The following is a 17,473-nucleotide window of genomic DNA, read 5'->3' as shown; positions in this document are numbered from 1 at the left end:
CAGTCACCTGGCTGAACTTTGACAAGATATTTCACTCCAAGGCTTGTCTTCAGTCAGGTGCCAGTGGATGTTAAAGCACTCTTTGGAGAAACCTGCCCTTTGCAGTTGGAACATGTTAAAATTCAGTGTATGTGCTGTTAGGGGCTTCAGTGCATTTGCAATTACTGGTTTCTGAGCCCAGGCTATGGAAGATCAATCAAAACATTGATAACCCAATATTGACTTCTACTTAATTAGCTTTATCAGGTCACTAAAATCTGTTCAGATACTGAATTCCTAGGAATTCTTATCTGATATGGGGCTTTCAGTGGAGGAGAGCAAACAGTGATGACACTGAAGTTTTTTTATTCATACAGATGAAGAGCCTTTGAATATTTTTATATTTCTATCAGTACTCAAGTTTGTATTGGTGTTTTTAGACCAGGTACACACAAAGCTGGTATAAAACCAGGAATGCTGTGTGCACATCTTTCCTTGCACTTGACTTCTCCCTGTTCCTCAGTACCTGGTGCTGATGACAAAGTACTTTGGCTTTGCTCAGTGCAGTTTGTTAATAAAGAGACTTTTGAGGGAATATTGTGAAAGAGTGAATATAAATAATGAATGGTTTCTAGGATGGAGTGCAGCTTCCTCCCTTCCAGGAATCCAGCAGCTCTTCCTTTGAAGTCAGGAGAGCAGATAGAAGTGAATGAGATTAATGGCAGGGTTTGCTTGGGTGACTCAGAGCTGCCTTTACCCCCTGCATCTCTCCAGATCTGCACTTGAAGCTGGAGCTCGTCCAGGGAGAGGGTTTTTAAATCCCAATGTGCCTTGGATGCCCCAGGAACCTCCCTCTGCACTGTGCCCAGTCCCTGTGGCACAGGGGCAGGGTTATTCCCTGTGGCACAGGGCAGGGTTATTCCCTGTGGCACACAGGGGCAGGGTTATTCCCTGTGGCACACAGGGGCAGGGTTATTCCCTGTGGCACACAGGGGCAGGGTTATTCCCTGTGGCACACAGGGGCAGGGTTATTCCCTGTGGCACACAGGGGCAGGGTTATTCCCTGTGGCACACAGGGGCAGGGTTATTCCCTGTGGCACAGGGGCAGGGTTATTCCCTGTGGCACAGGGCAGGGTTATTCCCTGTGGCACACAGGGGCAGGGTTATTCCCTGTGGCTCAGGGGCAGGGTTATTCCCTGTGGCACAGGGGCAGGGTTATTCCCTGTGGCACAGGGCAGGGTTATTCCCTGTGGCACACAGGGGCAGGGTTATTCCCTGTGGCACAGGGGCAGGGTTATTCCCTGTGGCCCAGGGCAGGGTTATTCCCTGTGGCCCAGGGCAGGGTTATTCCCTGTGGCACAGGGGCAGGGTTATTCCCTGTGGCACAGGGGCAGGGTTATTCCCTGTGGCACACAGGGGCAGGGTTATTCCCTGTGGCACACGGGCAGGGTTATTCCCTGTGGCACACGGGCAGGGTTATTCCCTGTGGCACAGGGGCAGGGTTATTCCCTGTGGCACAGGGGCAGGGTTATTCCCTGTGGCACAGGGCAGGGTTATTCCCTGTGGCACAGGGCAGGGTTATTCCCTGTGGCACACAGGGGCAGGGTTATTCCCTGTGGCACACAGGGGCAGGGTTATTCCCTGTGGCACACGGGCAGGGTTATTCCCTGTGGCACAGGGGCAGGGTAATTCCCTGTGGCACAGGGGCAGGGTTATTCCCTGTGGCACAGGGGCAGGGTTATTCCCTGTGGCACACAGGGGCAGGGTTATTCCCTGTGGCACAGGGGCAGGGTTATTCCCTGTGGCACACAGGGGCAGGGTTATTCCCTGTGGCACACAGCAGGGTTATTCCCTGTGGCACAGGGCAGGGTTATTCCCTGTGGCTCAGGGGCAGGGTTATTCCCTGTGGCACAGGGCAGGGTTATTCCCTGTGGCACAGGGCAGGGTTATTCCCTGTGGCACAGGGCAGGGTTATTCCCTGTGGCACAGGGGCAGGGTTATTCCCTGTGGCACACAGCAGGGTTATTCCCTGTGGCACACAGCAGGGTTATTCCCTGTGGCACACAGGGGCAGGGTTATTCCCTGTGGCCCAGGGCAGGGTTATTCCCTGTGGCCCAGGGCAGGGTTATTCCCTGTGGCCCAGGGCAGGGTTATTCCCTGTGGCCCAGGGCAGGGTTATTCCCTGTGGCCCAGGGCAGGGTTATTCCCTGTGGCCCAGGGCAGGGTTATTCCCTGTGGCACAGGGCAGGGTTATTCCCTGTGGCCCAGGGCAGGGTTATTCCCTGTGGCCCAGGGCAGGGTTATTCCCTGTGGCACAGGGCAGGGTTATTCCCTGTGGCACAGGGCAGGGTTATTCCCTGTGGCACAGGGCAGGGTTATTCCCTGTGGAACAGGGCAGGGTTATTCCCCTGTGGCACAGGGCAGGGTTATCCCTAGGGGCAGCAGGGTTATTCCCTGTGGCACACAGCAGGGTTATTCCCTGTGGCACACAGGGGCAGGGTTATTCCCTGTGGCACACAGGGGCAGGGTTATTCCCTGTGGCACAGGGCAGGGTTATTCCCTGTGGCACAGGGCAGGGTTATTCCCTGTGGCACAGGGCAGGGTTATTCCCTGTGGCCCAGGGCAGGGTTATTCCCTGTGGCACACAGGGGCAGGGTTATTCCCTGTGGCACACAGGGGCAGGGTTATTCCCTGTGGCACACAGGGGCAGGGTTATTCCCTGTGGCACAGGGCAGGGTTATTCCCTGTGGCACAGGGCAGGGTTATTCCCTGTGGCACAGGGGCAGGGTTATTCCCTGTGGCACAGGGGCAGGGTTATTCCCTGTGGCACAGGGCAGGGTTATTCCCTGTGGCACACAGCAGGGTTATTCCCTGTGGCACACAGCAGGGTTATTCCCTGTGTGCAGTTCCTCTGGCCCAGGGCAGGGTTATTCCCTGTGTGCAGTGGATCTGCAGTGCCAGAGCTGCTGGAAATCCCTGCTGCTGGCTGAGCTGCTCTCTGCTCTCCCCTCCAGCTATGACACCTGGGTCCATGCCAACGAGATTGATGCAGAAATTGAGGATCCCCCCATTCCTGAGAAGCCCTGGAAGGTGAGTGTGGCTCAGTCCTCCCCAGGTTTGCCCTGCTGGGGCTGCTGGGTGTTGGTTTTGGTTGTTCTGCACTCACTGAGTTACCCTGGCCACTTTCTGTGTGTGCTGCTGGCCTGCAGTCACAGCAGCTCAGGCTGAAAGGAGCCTGCAGTCTGTTCTAACACCTCTAATTCCCTGGAAAAGAGGATTTGGGAGTATAAACATTACTAGGAATAGTCAGAGAGTATTGTATGAACAGTAATTAATTGTATAAATTACTCCAAAGCAAAGAAGTTTTTCAGCTGTGTAAATCAAACTGTGTGAAGGTGGATATTTTAAATCCAGACAGTTGGTCTTGTCTCTCCAGGGAATGACCAACTCTCCCTCACTTTTTGGTGTTTGTGCACATCTCCCAAGGGGATCTGCGTATTTAGGTGGTTTGGGTGGTAATTTTCAGCATCCAGAGAACACTGGTAACCCAGAGCTCTGTCCCAGCTCCCAGAACTGACCTCACACTTCAGGAAGCCTGGAAAGGGTTGAGGAGCAGAGGTTGAATTCAGGGTCCTGTTCATGCTTTGTGGATTTGCCTTGTGACACTGCCAGGAGTGTGTGAGAAACCAGAGATTGGGACATGCAGACCTGATGAAACTCTGGGAATGTCCTCAATCCTGGGAGGTCTCATGGATTTACTCCCTCCCAAAGCATCAGCCTGTCCTGTCTGCTGTGTGCAGGTTCATGCCAAGTGGATTCTGGACACTGATGTGTTCAATGAGTGGATGAATGAGGAGGATTACGAGGTGGATGAGAACAGGAAATCCGTCAGCTTTCGCCAGAGGATCTCCATGAAGAATGAGGAGGTGAGTGGGCCTGGAGGGACAGCAGTGTCCTTTGTCTGCATGGATAGAGCAGGGAGGGATGCAGGGAGAGCTCAGAGCTCCTGCCAGGGCCTGGAGGGACAGCAGTGTCCTTTGTCTGCATGGATAGAGCAGGGAGGGATGCAGGGAGAGCTCAGAGCTCCTGAAGGGATCCAGGAGAGCTGGATTGGGGACAAGGGATGGAGGGACAGGACACAGGGAATGGCTCCACTGCCAGAGGAATGGATGGATATTGGCAATTCAGAATTCCTGGGAGGGTGAGGAGGGGCTGGCACAGGTACCCAGAAGAGCTGTGGCATGCACTTTTGGGGTAGGCTAAGGAAGGATGCAGCCTCCAGCTGTGCAGTCAGAGAATTTGGGAATAACTCCAGCTCTGCTCCCCCCCAGCCTGTGAGGAGCCCAGAGAGGAGGGACAGGAAAGCAGCAGCCAGCACAAGGAAGAGGAAACATTCCCCTTCCCCACCCCCCACCCCTGTGGAGTCCAGGAAAAAGACTGGGAAGAAAGGGTGAGTGTCTGGAAGTTTCCACAGTCCTGGAATTTGAGGTGCAAAGAAATGAGGAAATAAAGAAACGCAAGAAATTCTTATGGGAAGGGAGAGCTCTTTGACCTGGGTCCCATAATTATTTCTGGGTATTTGAGACATTATTTCTGAACAGCCTGTGCAATTCCTTATTCTACCAATAATTTACCCAAATAAAAACTTAATGATGGGATTTTATGTGTGGGTATAGAGGGGAGAACTTCAGAGCTAAAAATTCCCATCTTGTTTGTGGACATGTCGAGCTCCAATATGACAAAACTGGGACTTTATCAAGAAGGAGTTGATAATCTGAATTCCTCCTTCCAAGTGTAAAGGCTGAGTTTGCACAGGGGTCTGTGGGGAGGCCTGGGGCTGTTCTGCCTCTGTTCCCAGAGTGGTTTCAGGAGGGTCTGACCCTCCTGAGCAGTGTCCAGAGGAGATGTGGCAGAGCCCCTGTGTCTGCTCTGTTCCAGCCAAGCAGCTCTCTATGGGAAAAGGAGGGGGCAGAAGGAGGAGGATGAGCAGGAGGATCTCACCAAGGACATGGAGGATCCCACCCCAGTACCCAACATAGAAGAAGTGGTACTTCCCAAAAATGGTAAAAGATGGGAACACTTTGGGCTCTTTGAATGTTCAAAATTGAACTGCATTAAAATTGTGTCTGTTTTGTCCAGTCTTTGAAATGCTCCCTGGCCATGGGGCAGGTGATCTCTGCCCATCAATTTATCTGGTCAGGGATGTAACAGCTGAAAAGGGCAGCAGAGTCACCTCCTCTTGGCCTTTTAAAATATAAAACTGCATTTATAAAAGACACCTTTAAAAATAGGTTTGCAACGATCTACTGAAATGTTTCACTTCACCTGTTCATGCTGGGGGAAGTGGAGTTTTCTGGAGCAGAATATCCCAGATGTTAAATGAGTGGAAAACATGTTACATGTCAAGTGCTTTTAGTCCTTTTCAGGGAAGTGTTGATGTGTGCAATAATAATAATTCTGGGAAAAAGAATTCCTCTGCATCCCTGACTCCAGGTTATTTTGGGAGTCTGATTTTGGGTGTTCCTGGTTTGGTTCCTTGTGTGTTGGACAGGTGGGGAGGGCAGGGTTACCCTGGCAGCTCCTGCTTTGGTGGAGCTGGGAGTGCAGGGCAGTGGGGAGGCTGCAGGGTGCTGTGTGTGCTGCTCTCTCACCACTGCTCACTCTTCTTGCAGTGAACCCAAAGAAGGACAGTGAGAACACCCCTGTGAAAGGAGGAACCGTGGCAGACCTGGGTACAGCCCTGCTCCCCTCCCCCTCTGCATGGAATACTGCTTGCAGTCAATGCTTGGGAATATATTTGAGATATTTCTAAACCTCTCAGTTTAAAAAGCTGTCTCTAGTTCTGCTGTTTTGTTGAGTTAGTTCATATTTCATACATGTTCAAGTTCCAGTGTACCACCTCTTTTCACTGCAAGGCTGTTTCCTCATATATTACTGTTATTTTTATTTTTTTAACATGACATACAAACTCTTTTCCTGCAGAATTTTTTTTTTTTTTAATTGGGAATCAGGGTAAATCACAGGTTCCCTGAGCTTTGCTGAGCCTTGAGATGAGACACCAACTCATATCCCATCTCTGATTATACAGGAGTCATCTAGGAAAGGAAGTAATTAATTATGGATTCTGAAGTGTTGAGAAATTCTCATTATCCTTCCTCTGTATTCTTACCTGTTCCCTGGTCTGGGATAGGTAAAGGTGTAATTGCTTTAGTGGTGTGGGATCCACTTTGTTCCTTCCCAAAAGAAATTAAATGTCCTTTCCAATTAAGCAGTTGTGTTGCTGGAAAGGCTCACGAGCATTTAAATGAGTTTATTGGTGTAATTCTCAATGTTTGTACCTTGCAGATGAGCAGGATGAGGAGACAGTGGCAACTGGAGGAAAGGTAACAGCACCTGCTTCTCCCTAAATTCTCACCTTCAGGAATTTCACCTGTACTCATTTTCAAGTGGTCTCTAAGATTGAATCAGTTCCTGGCAGGATTGGGGGTTTGTTAATATAAAACTCTCCAGATTCTGTGGGATTACTTGGTATTTTTAAATTTAGTGTATTAAAAAGGAGAATGAGGAGACAAATGTAAAGTATTTTTTTCAAGAAGCATTTTTCAGATGAGAGGTTTTTCAGAGGTTCTTCTTTATTTTTTTTTCTTTTTTTGAGGTTTTAGGACTAAATCTAAACCCTGCTTTGGCTTCCTGATCATTTCAATAGAGCTGCAGGGGTAGTTTCTGTATTGAATTCCATTTGTGGCAGGCCAGGCACTATTTTTAACAATTGTCAGATCCCTGGCTGTGTTCAGAGTGACACCTTGTTGTTTGGAGATCCATTATTGATACCAGTGACTCCTTAGGGTCTGCCTGTGGTTATTTTTACCATTGCTCTGACAACACCTGAGGTGTTTGTACAGTTCTTGTCCCATCCTGTGCCCCTCTCCTGATCCTTTGGGGTCAGGAGATGGAACTGGGGCTGCAGAGAGGGAGCAGAGCTCTCCCTCCTGCTGGGCTGTCCCAGAATCTGGGGGGGCTGTGCTCACTCTGCTGTCCCCTCAGTGCTGTCCTGTGTCCCCTCTGTCCCCAGGAGGATGAGGACCCCAACAAGGGTGACCAGAGCCGCTCCATTGACCCGGGGGAGGACAATGTCACCGAGCAGACCAACCACATCATCATCCCCAGCTATGCCTCCTGGTTTGACTACAACTGGTGAGAGGGGCTGGGCTGGGGGCTGCACTGCCACTGGTGAGCTGGAGACCAGCCTGGGGCTGGGGGCTGGGGCAGGAAACCAGCCTGGGGGCTGCACTGCCACTGGGGTTCTGGAAATCTGCCTGAGGCTGGGGTAGGGGACCCTTGTTTGGGTCTGGGGGCTGAAGTGACCCTTGTTTGGGTCTGGTTCCTGTGTTTTGTGTTGAAATCTTTTTGTTCTCAGGGATTGGGAATGAGGAGAATTTCAAACAGAGATCTTCACTCTGCCTCCTCAGCAGTTTTTGATTAGGTTGATTTCCCTCTAATTCCCACCTTCATTCCTTTCTCCCTTCTCTAGTCTTTGTGTGACCATTCTGAGTTTGTCTCTACTACTGAAAGCCTTTTTATTTTGCTCCAGAACTTGACTTTGAGGAGAAGTCACTGGCTCTAGAGGGAGGATATTTGTTGCTGCCTCAGGATCTGACTCCTGAACTTTTCTGTTGCAGTATCCACGTGATCGAGCGTCGTGCACTTCCAGAGTTCTTCAATGGGAAAAACAAATCCAAGACTCCAGAAATGTGAGTTAAACCTGTGGCTGTGGGCAGGATAAAGGAGCTTCCCATCCCATAAATCCTGATAATTCCTGTAGGGCCTGAAAGAAGGACTTGTACAATGTTTGTATAGTGGTATTGGGTTATCCAGGTAAAATAAAACTACTTTCCCCTGAGCAAAACCAAAACAAATTATTGAATTCAGTGTGGTACAAGACTTTCAAAGTCATGTTAAAATATCCTGAAAGGATAGAAATGGAGCAATCCTCCTTGTTCCTCCCTCTCTCCTCATGCCATGCTGTATTTCTGTATTTCCCTGTGTTGTAAATCCTGTCTCAGGCTGTGCAGTGAGTTTTCTGTTTTGAGTTTGGTTATTCAGAGTGATCTTGATCCAGGACAGAAACAGGTTCTGCCTGGAGAAAAGGGGAGTTCTGAACTCTGAACAGGATGAGGGGCTGGGATGGGGACTTGGGATTGCTCCTCCTTGGAGTCTTTCAGGCCTGGCAGGACAAAGCCCTGAGGAACCTGGTGAGAATTCATGGCTTGGGTGGGAGCTTGGCCCATACACCCCTGAGGGCCCTGGCACCCCAGGGATTTGCAGTGTATGGTGTCCTCACTGCATGTGTGAGTGCAGAGGGACAGAGCTGGACCCCAGAGCCCCAGCATGGCTTGGGGACTGCAGAGATCCTCTTGTTCCACTCCCTGCCATTGCAAAGGGGGTTTGTTCCCAAGTCCAGCCAGCACTGGCTCTGTTCCTGCAGCTTGCTGCCCAGCAGACTGTAATTTGGGGGTTTCTCAGAGTGACAGGCAGCTGGAGTTTCTCTCCTGGGTCTCTTGCCCCTGTGACTGTCACTGCAGGCTCAGGTGCCCTTCTCCAGCTGGCATCACAACAAATGTCCCCTGTGTGCCCCTCCCTGGGCTGCCCCTGGCTGTTGAGGGCTCCTCCCAGTCCTCATGTCATCCTGGAGATTTATTTTTGGTGCCAGGAGCAGCACATGGCCCTGGCTTTGTGTTTTCTTTTGAAATAAAAGAGGAGCTTCCCTCTGAATGGAGATGAGTTGCCCCCAGCTGAGTGTTTGGGGAGCTCACACAGGTTCAGCCTTGTGACAGCAGTGCCTGGGGGTGAGCCCTGGCTGAGCAGGGATTGAGCTAAATCCTGCTTGACTTCTCTTCTCACTGCTGACAGGGTTCAGCTGATGGGTTGTGTCATGGCTCAGAACCATCTCCCTCCAGAGTAAACCTGGGGATGTTTCTGCCTTGGGATTCTCTCTCCACCTCGTCAAGTGACCTTTGCTAATAAATGCTAATTTTTGCAGCCAAGACTTGTTCCTGGGCAGGTTCTTCCCCTCCTCCCCTGGAGCATTCAGAAATGTTCCTCACTATTCCTCTGTGGAAAAAGCTCCTTTTTGTTTCTTGCCTCCCAAACATCCCACATGGAGCCAAACACCTACTCCAGCAATTTTCTTCCAGCCAGTTGCACATATGATTTGGTCAGGAGGAAGATGTGGGATTTTGGCAGGGACATGTGCTTGCAGCATCTGCCTGCTCAGGCCTTGCCTGGATGATTTATATTTTTGGTTCCCAGCTGCTTCACACACAGCATGTGAAATATTCCCCCCTGGAATTTTCCAAAGGCAGAAATCTGCTTTTAAACCACTGTTTTACACAGAGCTTTGCACTGGATACTCACTTGATAGAATCTTGCAATAATTTGGGTACAAAAGGATTTTAAAGCCCATCTCATTCCACCTACCTGCCATGGGCAGGGACACCTTCCCTGGTCCAGGTTGTTCCAAGCCCCATCCAGCCTGGGTGGTGCCAGATTGGGTTTGTTCCCTCTAAAGAGCAGGGCTGTCAATAACTTTATGGCAGGTTATTTTCTTCAGGATAATTTGTATTAGGAAGCATCAGTATATTCCAGAAACTTACTGCAATGGGGGACTCTCTGAGGGCTTGTTTCTGCTCCAGCTGTTCCCAGCTGTGCTGCCTCTGGACTCTTGTTCTCTGCTTTTCAAAGATCTTTTCTTTTCCATGTTGCTTCTCCAGCCTTTCCTGCCTCATCCCTTCATCCATTAGAAACTCCACATGCATTCACAGCAGTGTTCCATCCACTTCTGCTTTTCTCTGCAGCTTTCTTCCTTCACACAGGATTATTTATCCTGTTCCTCTATGAACACCAGACCCTGTTATTTCCATCCTGCAGCTTCCATTCTATTGTGGGAATATTTGCCCAGTGACCAAGTTACAGCAGATAATTGTGTGATTTACAACTGAAACACGTTTCCATGTGCTGCTGACCCAAACACGGGGGGAAATGCAGAGTGAGAGAGTCTGGAGGGCAAATCCCACTTATCCATTGGTGCAGGCTGAAATGTCAGCAGTGAAGGAGATGTGCTGGTGCTCCCTCAGCAGCAGCAGGGCTCTGGGTGGGTGTTGCAGTGGCTGTGCTGTGCTGACTGACACAGGCTGTGCTGTGTTGCAGATACCTGTGCTGACTGACACAGGCTGTGCTGTGTTGCAGATACCTGTGCTGTGCTGACTGACACAGGCTGTGCTGACTGACACAGGCTGTGCTGTGTTGCAGATACCTGTGCTGACTGACACAGGCTGTGCTGTGTTGCAGATACCTGTGCTGTGCTGACTGACACAGGCTGTGCTGTGTTGCAGATACCTGTGCTGTGCTGACTGACACAGGCTGTGCTGACTGACACAGGCTGTGCTGACTGACACAGGCTGTGCTGTGTTGCAGATACCTGTGCTGACTGACACAGGCTGTGCTGACTGACACAGGCTGTTCTGTGCTGACACAGGTTGTGCTGTGTTGCAGATACCTGTGCTGACTGACACAGGCTGTGCTGTGTTGCAGATACCTGTGCTGTGCTGACTGACACAGGCTGTTCTGTGCTGACACAGGCTGTGCTGTGTTGCAGATACCTGTTCTGACTGACACAGGCTGTGCTGTGTTGCAGATACCTGTGCTGACTGACACAGGCTGTTCTGACTGACACAGGCTGTGCTGTGTTGCAGATACCTGTGCTGACTGACACAGGCTGTGCTGACTGACACAGGCTGTGCTGACTGACACAGGCTGTGCTGTGCTGACTGACACAGGCTGTGCTGTGTTGCAGATACCTGTGCTGACTGACACAGGCTGTGCTGTGCTGACTGACACAGGCTGTGCTGTGTTGCAGATACCTGTGCTGACTGACACAGGCTGTTCTGTGCTGACACAGGCTGTGCTGTGTTGCAGATACCTGTTCTGTGCTGACACAGGCTGTTCTGTGCTGACACAGGCTGTTCTGTGCTGACACAGGCTGTGCTGTGTTGCAGATACCTGTGCTGTGCTGACTGACACAGGCTGTGCTGACTGACACAGGCTGTTCTGTGCTGACACAGGCTGTGCTCTGTTGCAGATACCTGTTCTGACTGACACAGGCTGTGCTGTGTTGCAGATACCTGTGCTGACTGACACAGGCTGTGCTGACTGACACAGGCTGTGCTGTGCTGCAGATACCTGTGCTGTGCTGACTGACACAGGCTGTTCTGACTGACACAGGCTGTGCTGTGTTGCAGATACCTGGCCTACAGGAACTTCATGATCGACACGTACCGGCTGAACCCGCAGGAGTACCTGACCAGCACAGCCTGCAGGAGGAACCTCACTGGGGACGTCTGTGCTGTCATGAGGTGCCTCTGGGCTTTGGGCATTGCCAGGTGGCAGCTAAAGAGTCCAGCCTGTGCTCCATCCCAGCAGAGCACTGGCTGTCACATCCAGGCTGTCCTTGGACACCTCTAGGTCACCTCAGTTCCAAGGGCTGAGCACCTTTCCAGGAGGGAATTCCTGCTGGTTCCACCCTGTCCTTCCCCTGGCCCAGCCTGAGGCTGTTTCCTCTCCTCCTGACCCTGTTCCCAGGAGCAGAACCTGACCTGGGGCTGTCCCCTCCTGTTAGGGAGCTGTGCAGAGCCAGAAGTTCTCCCTGAGCCTCCTTTTCTCCATCTGAGCCCCTTGGCAGCTCCCTCAGGAATTCTCCAGCCCCTCCCCAGCTCTGCTCCCTGCCCTGGACACCCTCCAGCCCCTCAGGGTCTTTCATTGGGGCCCAGAGCTGTACAGAGTCAGGCTTTGGTTTGTACATCAACTGCAGTGCCCTCAGGTGTGCAGAGCTCCTGCTGTGGGATTTATTTTGCTGTTTGGGATTAATAAAGAACTAGAGAAGCTCCTGTGTCTGGATTTGGTGCAGAAACACCAGCTTTGTCTTTGTCACCTCCCACACTGCCAAGCTTTTGTGGTAGAGGTTGGATTCATCCTGTTTTCCACAGGGTCCATGCCTTCCTGGAGCAGTGGGGGCTCATCAACTACCAGGTGGACCCCGAGAGCCGCCCCATGGCCATGGGGCCCCCCCCCGACCCCCCACTTCAATGTGCTGGCTGACACCCCCTCAGGGCTGATGCCCCTGCACATCCGCACCCCCCAGGTGAGCCCAGCCCCCTGTTCCTCCAGGGACCCTTCCCTCTGTTCCTGCAGGGACCCCTCCTGTCCCTGTTCCTGCAGGGACCCCCCTGTCCCTGTTCCTGCAGGGACCCCCCCTGTCCCTGTTCCTGCAGGGACCCCCCCTGTCCCTGTTCCTGCAGGGACCCCCCCTGTTCCTGTTCCTGCAGGGACCCCCCCTGTTCCTGTTCCTGCAGGGACCCCCCCTGTTCCTGTTCCTGCAGGGACCCCCCCTGTTCCTGCAGGGACCCCCCTGTGCTGCAGGGACCTCCCCTGTTCCTGCAGGGACCTCCTGTCCAGCTGGGGAAATGTCCCCTGTGTGTCCAGCTGGGGAAATGTCCCTGCCTGACCAGTTCTGTGCAGAACCACTCACACATTGCTCAGACATCTGTGTTAATGTTTTGTGTTCAGTTTCTCTCTGCAGTCCATGTTCTGTTGAGGGTTGGTCTGCAAACCTTGGCTAACTTTCAGTTCCTGCCCTTGTTCCCAGGTCCCAGCTGCCCAGCAGATGCTGAGCTTCCCTGAGAAGAACAAGGAGAAGCCAACTGACCTGCAGAACTTTGGCCTTCGCACAGACATCTACTCCAAAAAGACTTTGGCCAAGGCAGGTGTCCTGGGGCTCTCCCCACAGCTCCCCGTGGGCTTGGTTGTTCCTCAGGTGTCCCCACTCTGTGTCACTGAGGTGACAACCCATCCTGGTTTGGATGTGCAGGACACTGCAGTGGGAGCTTGTGCTGGAATTCTGATTTTGTGGGAATAAAGACATGGACAACTTCCCAGCCCAGAGCACAGTGTCAGCCCTCAGATGCCAAACTCATTGTGCTCCTGCTGGAATGGTTCAGCTTCAGCAACCCATCCAGTGACTGAGGGCACAGAGCTTCCAGCAGGATCTCTGCTCTCCTGCTCTCCCAGTTCCCACTGTTTGGGTCCTGGGCCTTGCAGGGGACAGGGCAGTGTCACTGCAGAGTGCTGCACAGGATGATTCAGCCTGGGACAATCCTTGCAGTGCAGTGTTGATTGCACAGCCCCTGCCTGTCCCTGCTCCCTGTGTGTCCCTGAGGTGCTGTGGGAGTGCAGGGTGCCCCAGCACAGCCCCCAGTGGGAACTGGGGTTCCCCAGAGCTGGACAGAGCCCCTGCTGGGACACCAGGCTCACTCCATGTCACTGGTTCATTGTCCTCAGAGGTCACTGCTTAAACTGAAAATTTAAACACTCTTTACTTCAGACCATCCTTTCAAAACCCCCAAACCAGTTCTAGAGGTATTGTTATAAGGCTGGCTCTACCCCTGGATAGCTTTTCTCACTTGTTAAGGGAGATATAAATACTCTCCAGACTGATCAGTCTGTTGTGGTTCTGGGCTCTGCTCTGTTTACAGGAGCTGTGAACTGCAGCAGGTTTGTTGGCAGATTTCCCTGCTTGGTTCTGGAGAGCAGCACTTGGGTGACTCATTGATGAATGTTCTCTGTGGGTTAATGAGCTGTTTGAAATGCATCTGGAGATAACATTTATTATCCTAAATAGCCTCTTCCTTTCAGTCCAGCACAAAGCCATCCAAGGGTGCTGATGTTCTTAGTCCTGAGGTCAGGGTGTCACAGGAGGGGAAGTTTCACCACGAATTTGGAATTTGTATCCAATCTGAGCAGTTTAGCACAAGGTGTAATCATAGCTGGATGCTGGAATTACTCTGCCTTCCCACATAGCTCATTCCCCTGTAAAGAGCTCTTATTTCTCTACTGAGTTACTGATCAATTTGGAGATAAATTAATATATTTTGGAGCAGCCCACACTGTGCCCATCCCACTCAGGGCTTTATTGTTCAGGGAACTCCTCTCTGCTGTGTGTGCAGGCACAGATCACTGAGAAGAGAGTGCCAGGTCCCTTTGCACCCCTGGGGAAGGTGTGGTGGGAAGTTGGGATGTGTAACTTCAGTGAGGAGTCAATAAATCACATGGATCCCTGCAGGGCATGGCCAGGGGCTGCTCAGCTGCAGGGGGAAGGTTTGAGAGGATCAAATCATAGATTCTTCCCTTTCTTCCTCAGTGTGTTCTTCTACAAGCTTTTGTGCAGCAAGTCCTGTGTTTCACTTTTTTATTTGGTTTTTTTCCCTCCTGTCTTTTGCAGAGTAAAGGTGCAAGTGCTGGCAGGGAATGGACAGAGCAGGAGACACTGCTGCTGTTGGAGGTGAGTTCATGAGGCCAAGCCAAGGGTGGGAAACCAAACCTGGAGGGGTAGTGCAGGCTTTCAGAATCCACCTGTGCATTTTTTGGGCTTAGATAACAGCTGCCATCTACCAGAGAGAGATGGCAGGAGCATCCCTGTGAGAGAGGGGCTGCCTGTGTCCAAGGTTTGGTGCTGACTTGGACCTGCAAGCCAGAAATGAAGCATTTAACAACTTTGAATAAGTCAAGAACAGGTTTTGCAGTGCAGAGAGGTGTTTTCATTCAGCAGGACTCACTGAGAGTATGAAATAATGTCAGTAAGTAAATAATGTCAAATAGTGGTAAATAATTCAGGTACAGGCTTACCTGGCACTCAGATAATTGCTTGGAAATGTTGATTGCCAAGCCATAGCTTAGGGCAAGAGCTGATTTTGGAAGTTGAAGTGGTTGAGAAGCAGTTGAGGCCACGGAGAAGGGAAATTCTTTGGTAGTTCCTCCATCCCTTCCATCTCCTTGTTTTCACTGTAGCTGCACTTGGGGTGTTCTTTGAGCTTTTTCTGGAAGTCTAGCCAAAAAATTCCCTGAGCTGGTTCCCTGAGGGGCCTCCCAGTGATCTCCAGGAGCTGCTGCAGGCTGGTGGCCCCAGGAGGGGATGGATGTTTGGATCTCCAGGAGCTGCAGAGGGTTCTGGGCTCTCACATCAGGGCAATTCTTCCTCTCTGGAAGAGTCTCAGTGGCCTGAGATAATTGAAAGTGCTGCAAAGAAAAGATCTTCTCCCCAGCTTTGCTTTCACAATAACATTTTCCTGATGTGGAGGCTGATTTCTTTCTTTTGAAGTAATTGAGAGTTCTGAGAATTCTAGTTTGGGGCTCTGTTTTTTTGTTGGGTTTTACTTGCAGAGCTCAGGGCAAACTGCAATTGCCTGGTTGTTTCAGCTTTTTTTGTCTTCCCATGTGTCAATAAACCCATTGAAAAGTTAATTTCCTGGGGAAGAGCCTGGAGGATGGACCTGTGTCAGTGCCAAAGCAGCAGCTGTGATTCAGTCTTCACACATATGGAGTGTGGTCATCAAACAGCCAAAATCTCCCTTTTCTCCCTCTTTATTTGAGGTTGATATTCACTGTTTAGCCAATACTTTTCTATTGGCACATGGAAAAATTTTGCTTACAGAGTGTAAACAGCTAAGATGTTTTCCATGGCATTTGTGCAAGGACAAACAAGGCTGATGCCTTGATAGATTGACTTCTTTCTTTTTTTTATTTAGTTAAATATCTAATATTAATAGTGCCATTATTTAAAATTCATTGGTTTGTGTGTTTTTAGCTTATGATGATACACTGCACATTATAGCCCAATGAAATAATCCAGTGACATATTCTGTGCTTAAAACAAACCAAACCCCCCTAACTCTTCAGATTGCAATTCTGTTTAATGAGTTTAAATTGATGTTTTTATTCCTCCTTTTTCATGGACTTGCTCTATGAATAAATCAGTAAAGAGTATATCAGTTCAAGCATAAGTAATTCAGCTGTAACAAGCCAGCTCAGTCCAATTAAATCCTCAGGGTAGCTTTGGGCAAATAGATAGGCAGTGAAGTTCCAAATAATAAATTGTATCTGAAATAATTATTGGCCTTCTGCCTGTTGACTGAATAATTTGGGGGAGGAAATAGAGTTTTCCTCCCCAAACCCCCCTCCCTGCACAGTGTCTCCATGGCTCAGGCAGAGTTAAATGCATTTTCAGCTATTTTTAGGAAGGACATTTATTGCCAGTGAGGGTTTGTCTGGCAGGAAAACAACAGACAGGGAAGGGGAAGGAGCAGAAAGCAGAAATTTGGGGGCTGAGAGTCAGAGCTGGGCTCGTGTGGGGTTAAAAATGGAGACAGGCAGAGAGCCCAGAGATGAAATTAGGGAGAGGGAAATGAAGGCTGGGCAGAGAATAAATGGGTGGGAGCTACTGAGCTGAGTCTGCTGTGCCCCAAACCTTGGGAGAAGGGCTCAGGGTGGGGGTGCTGGTTCTCTGCTGGGGAACAGGGTTTGGGGGTTCCCCAGTGAGGAGCAGGGTTTGGGGGTTCCCCAGTGAGGAGCAGGGTTTGGGGTGCTGGTTCCCCAGTGAGGAACAGGGTTTGGGGGTTCCCCAGTGAGGAGCAGGGTTTGGGGGTGCTGTTTGTAAGGAGCAGGGTTTGGGGTGTTGGTTCCTCAGTGAGGAGCAGAGTTTGGGGGTTGCCCAGTGAGGAGCAGGGTTTGGGGGTTCCCCAGTGAGGAGCAGGGTTTGGGGTGTTGGTTCCCCAGTGAGGAGCAGAGTTTGGGAGTTCCCCAGTGAGGAGCAGGGTTTGGGGGTGCTGTTTGTAAGGAGCAGGGTTTGGGGTGTTGGTTCCCTGGTGTTGAGCAGGGTTTGGGGTGCTGGTTCCCCAGTGAGGAGCAGGGTTTGGGGTGTTGGTTCCCTGGTGTTGAGCAGGGTTTGGGGTGCTGGTTCCCCAGTGAGGAGCAGGGTTTGGGGGTGCTGTTTGTAAGGAGCAGGGTTTGGGGTGTTGGTTCCCTGGTGTTGAGCAGGGTTTGGGGTGCTGCCCACAGAGGCAGCTCAGGTGTTTCTCTCCTGGTGCATCTCCCATTTTGGGTGGGATGCTCTGTCCTTGAGGCAGTTTGCTCAAATCCACATCTTTGCAAACAGGAGCATTTCCCCCAGCTCAGCTGAGCCTCTGCAGCCACCATGTCCCTGAGGGCCCATCCAGGTCAAGGTTTTGTCCTTGAGGAATTCTCAGAGCCTGTTTTAACTGAATAAATACTAAAACCCTTTTCCTCCAGAGCTGCTCTGAGCACAGCTGTGTGTTTGGAAGGGCCCTTAGAGCTCATCCCACCCCACCCTGCCATGGGCAGGACACTCCACTCTCCCAGCTAGCTCCAAGCCCTATCCAGCCTGGTTTTGGTGTTCCACAGAAGTTCTTCCATATTCTGGGCCCTTCCCAGGTGGAGGAACCCTGAGCTGGTGGCTCAGTTTGGATCTTGGTCCCAGGGAAATGCTGAAACCTCCAGCACAGGAGCCCTGTGTGCTCTGAAAGCAGAGTTCAATCAGAGTTAAACCAGTTAAATCAGGCTGGGAGGTTCAGATTTCTGGGAATTCTCA

The 17,473-nt window shown here is 51.0% G+C and overlaps 1 protein-coding gene across 1 annotated transcript in view; it reads left to right on the top strand.

The window, feature by feature from the left end:
* SMARCC1 (SWI/SNF related BAF chromatin remodeling complex subunit C1) overlaps window positions 1-17,473 on the top strand; it is a 66,521-nt gene that overhangs the window by 16,153 nt on the left and 32,895 nt on the right. Inside the window, 13 exon segments of the mRNA XM_079301198.1 lie at window positions 2,994-3,069; window positions 3,780-3,905; window positions 4,311-4,429; window positions 4,918-5,042; window positions 5,652-5,711; window positions 6,325-6,362; window positions 7,052-7,173; window positions 7,659-7,730; window positions 11,277-11,390; window positions 12,021-12,093; window positions 12,095-12,175; window positions 12,680-12,793; window positions 14,312-14,371. Coding sequence (XP_079157324.1) covers window positions 2,994-3,069; window positions 3,780-3,905; window positions 4,311-4,429; window positions 4,918-5,042; window positions 5,652-5,711; window positions 6,325-6,362; window positions 7,052-7,173; window positions 7,659-7,730; window positions 11,277-11,390; window positions 12,021-12,093; window positions 12,095-12,175; window positions 12,680-12,793; window positions 14,312-14,371 — 1,180 coding nt within the window.

Source organism: Erithacus rubecula, assembly GCF_903797595.1.
Source record: "Erithacus rubecula genome assembly, chromosome: 3".
NCBI lineage: Eukaryota > Metazoa > Chordata > Aves > Passeriformes > Muscicapidae > Erithacus > Erithacus rubecula.
Note: the sequence above shows the minus strand (reverse complement) of the source record. Positions and strands in the feature narration are given on the sequence as shown.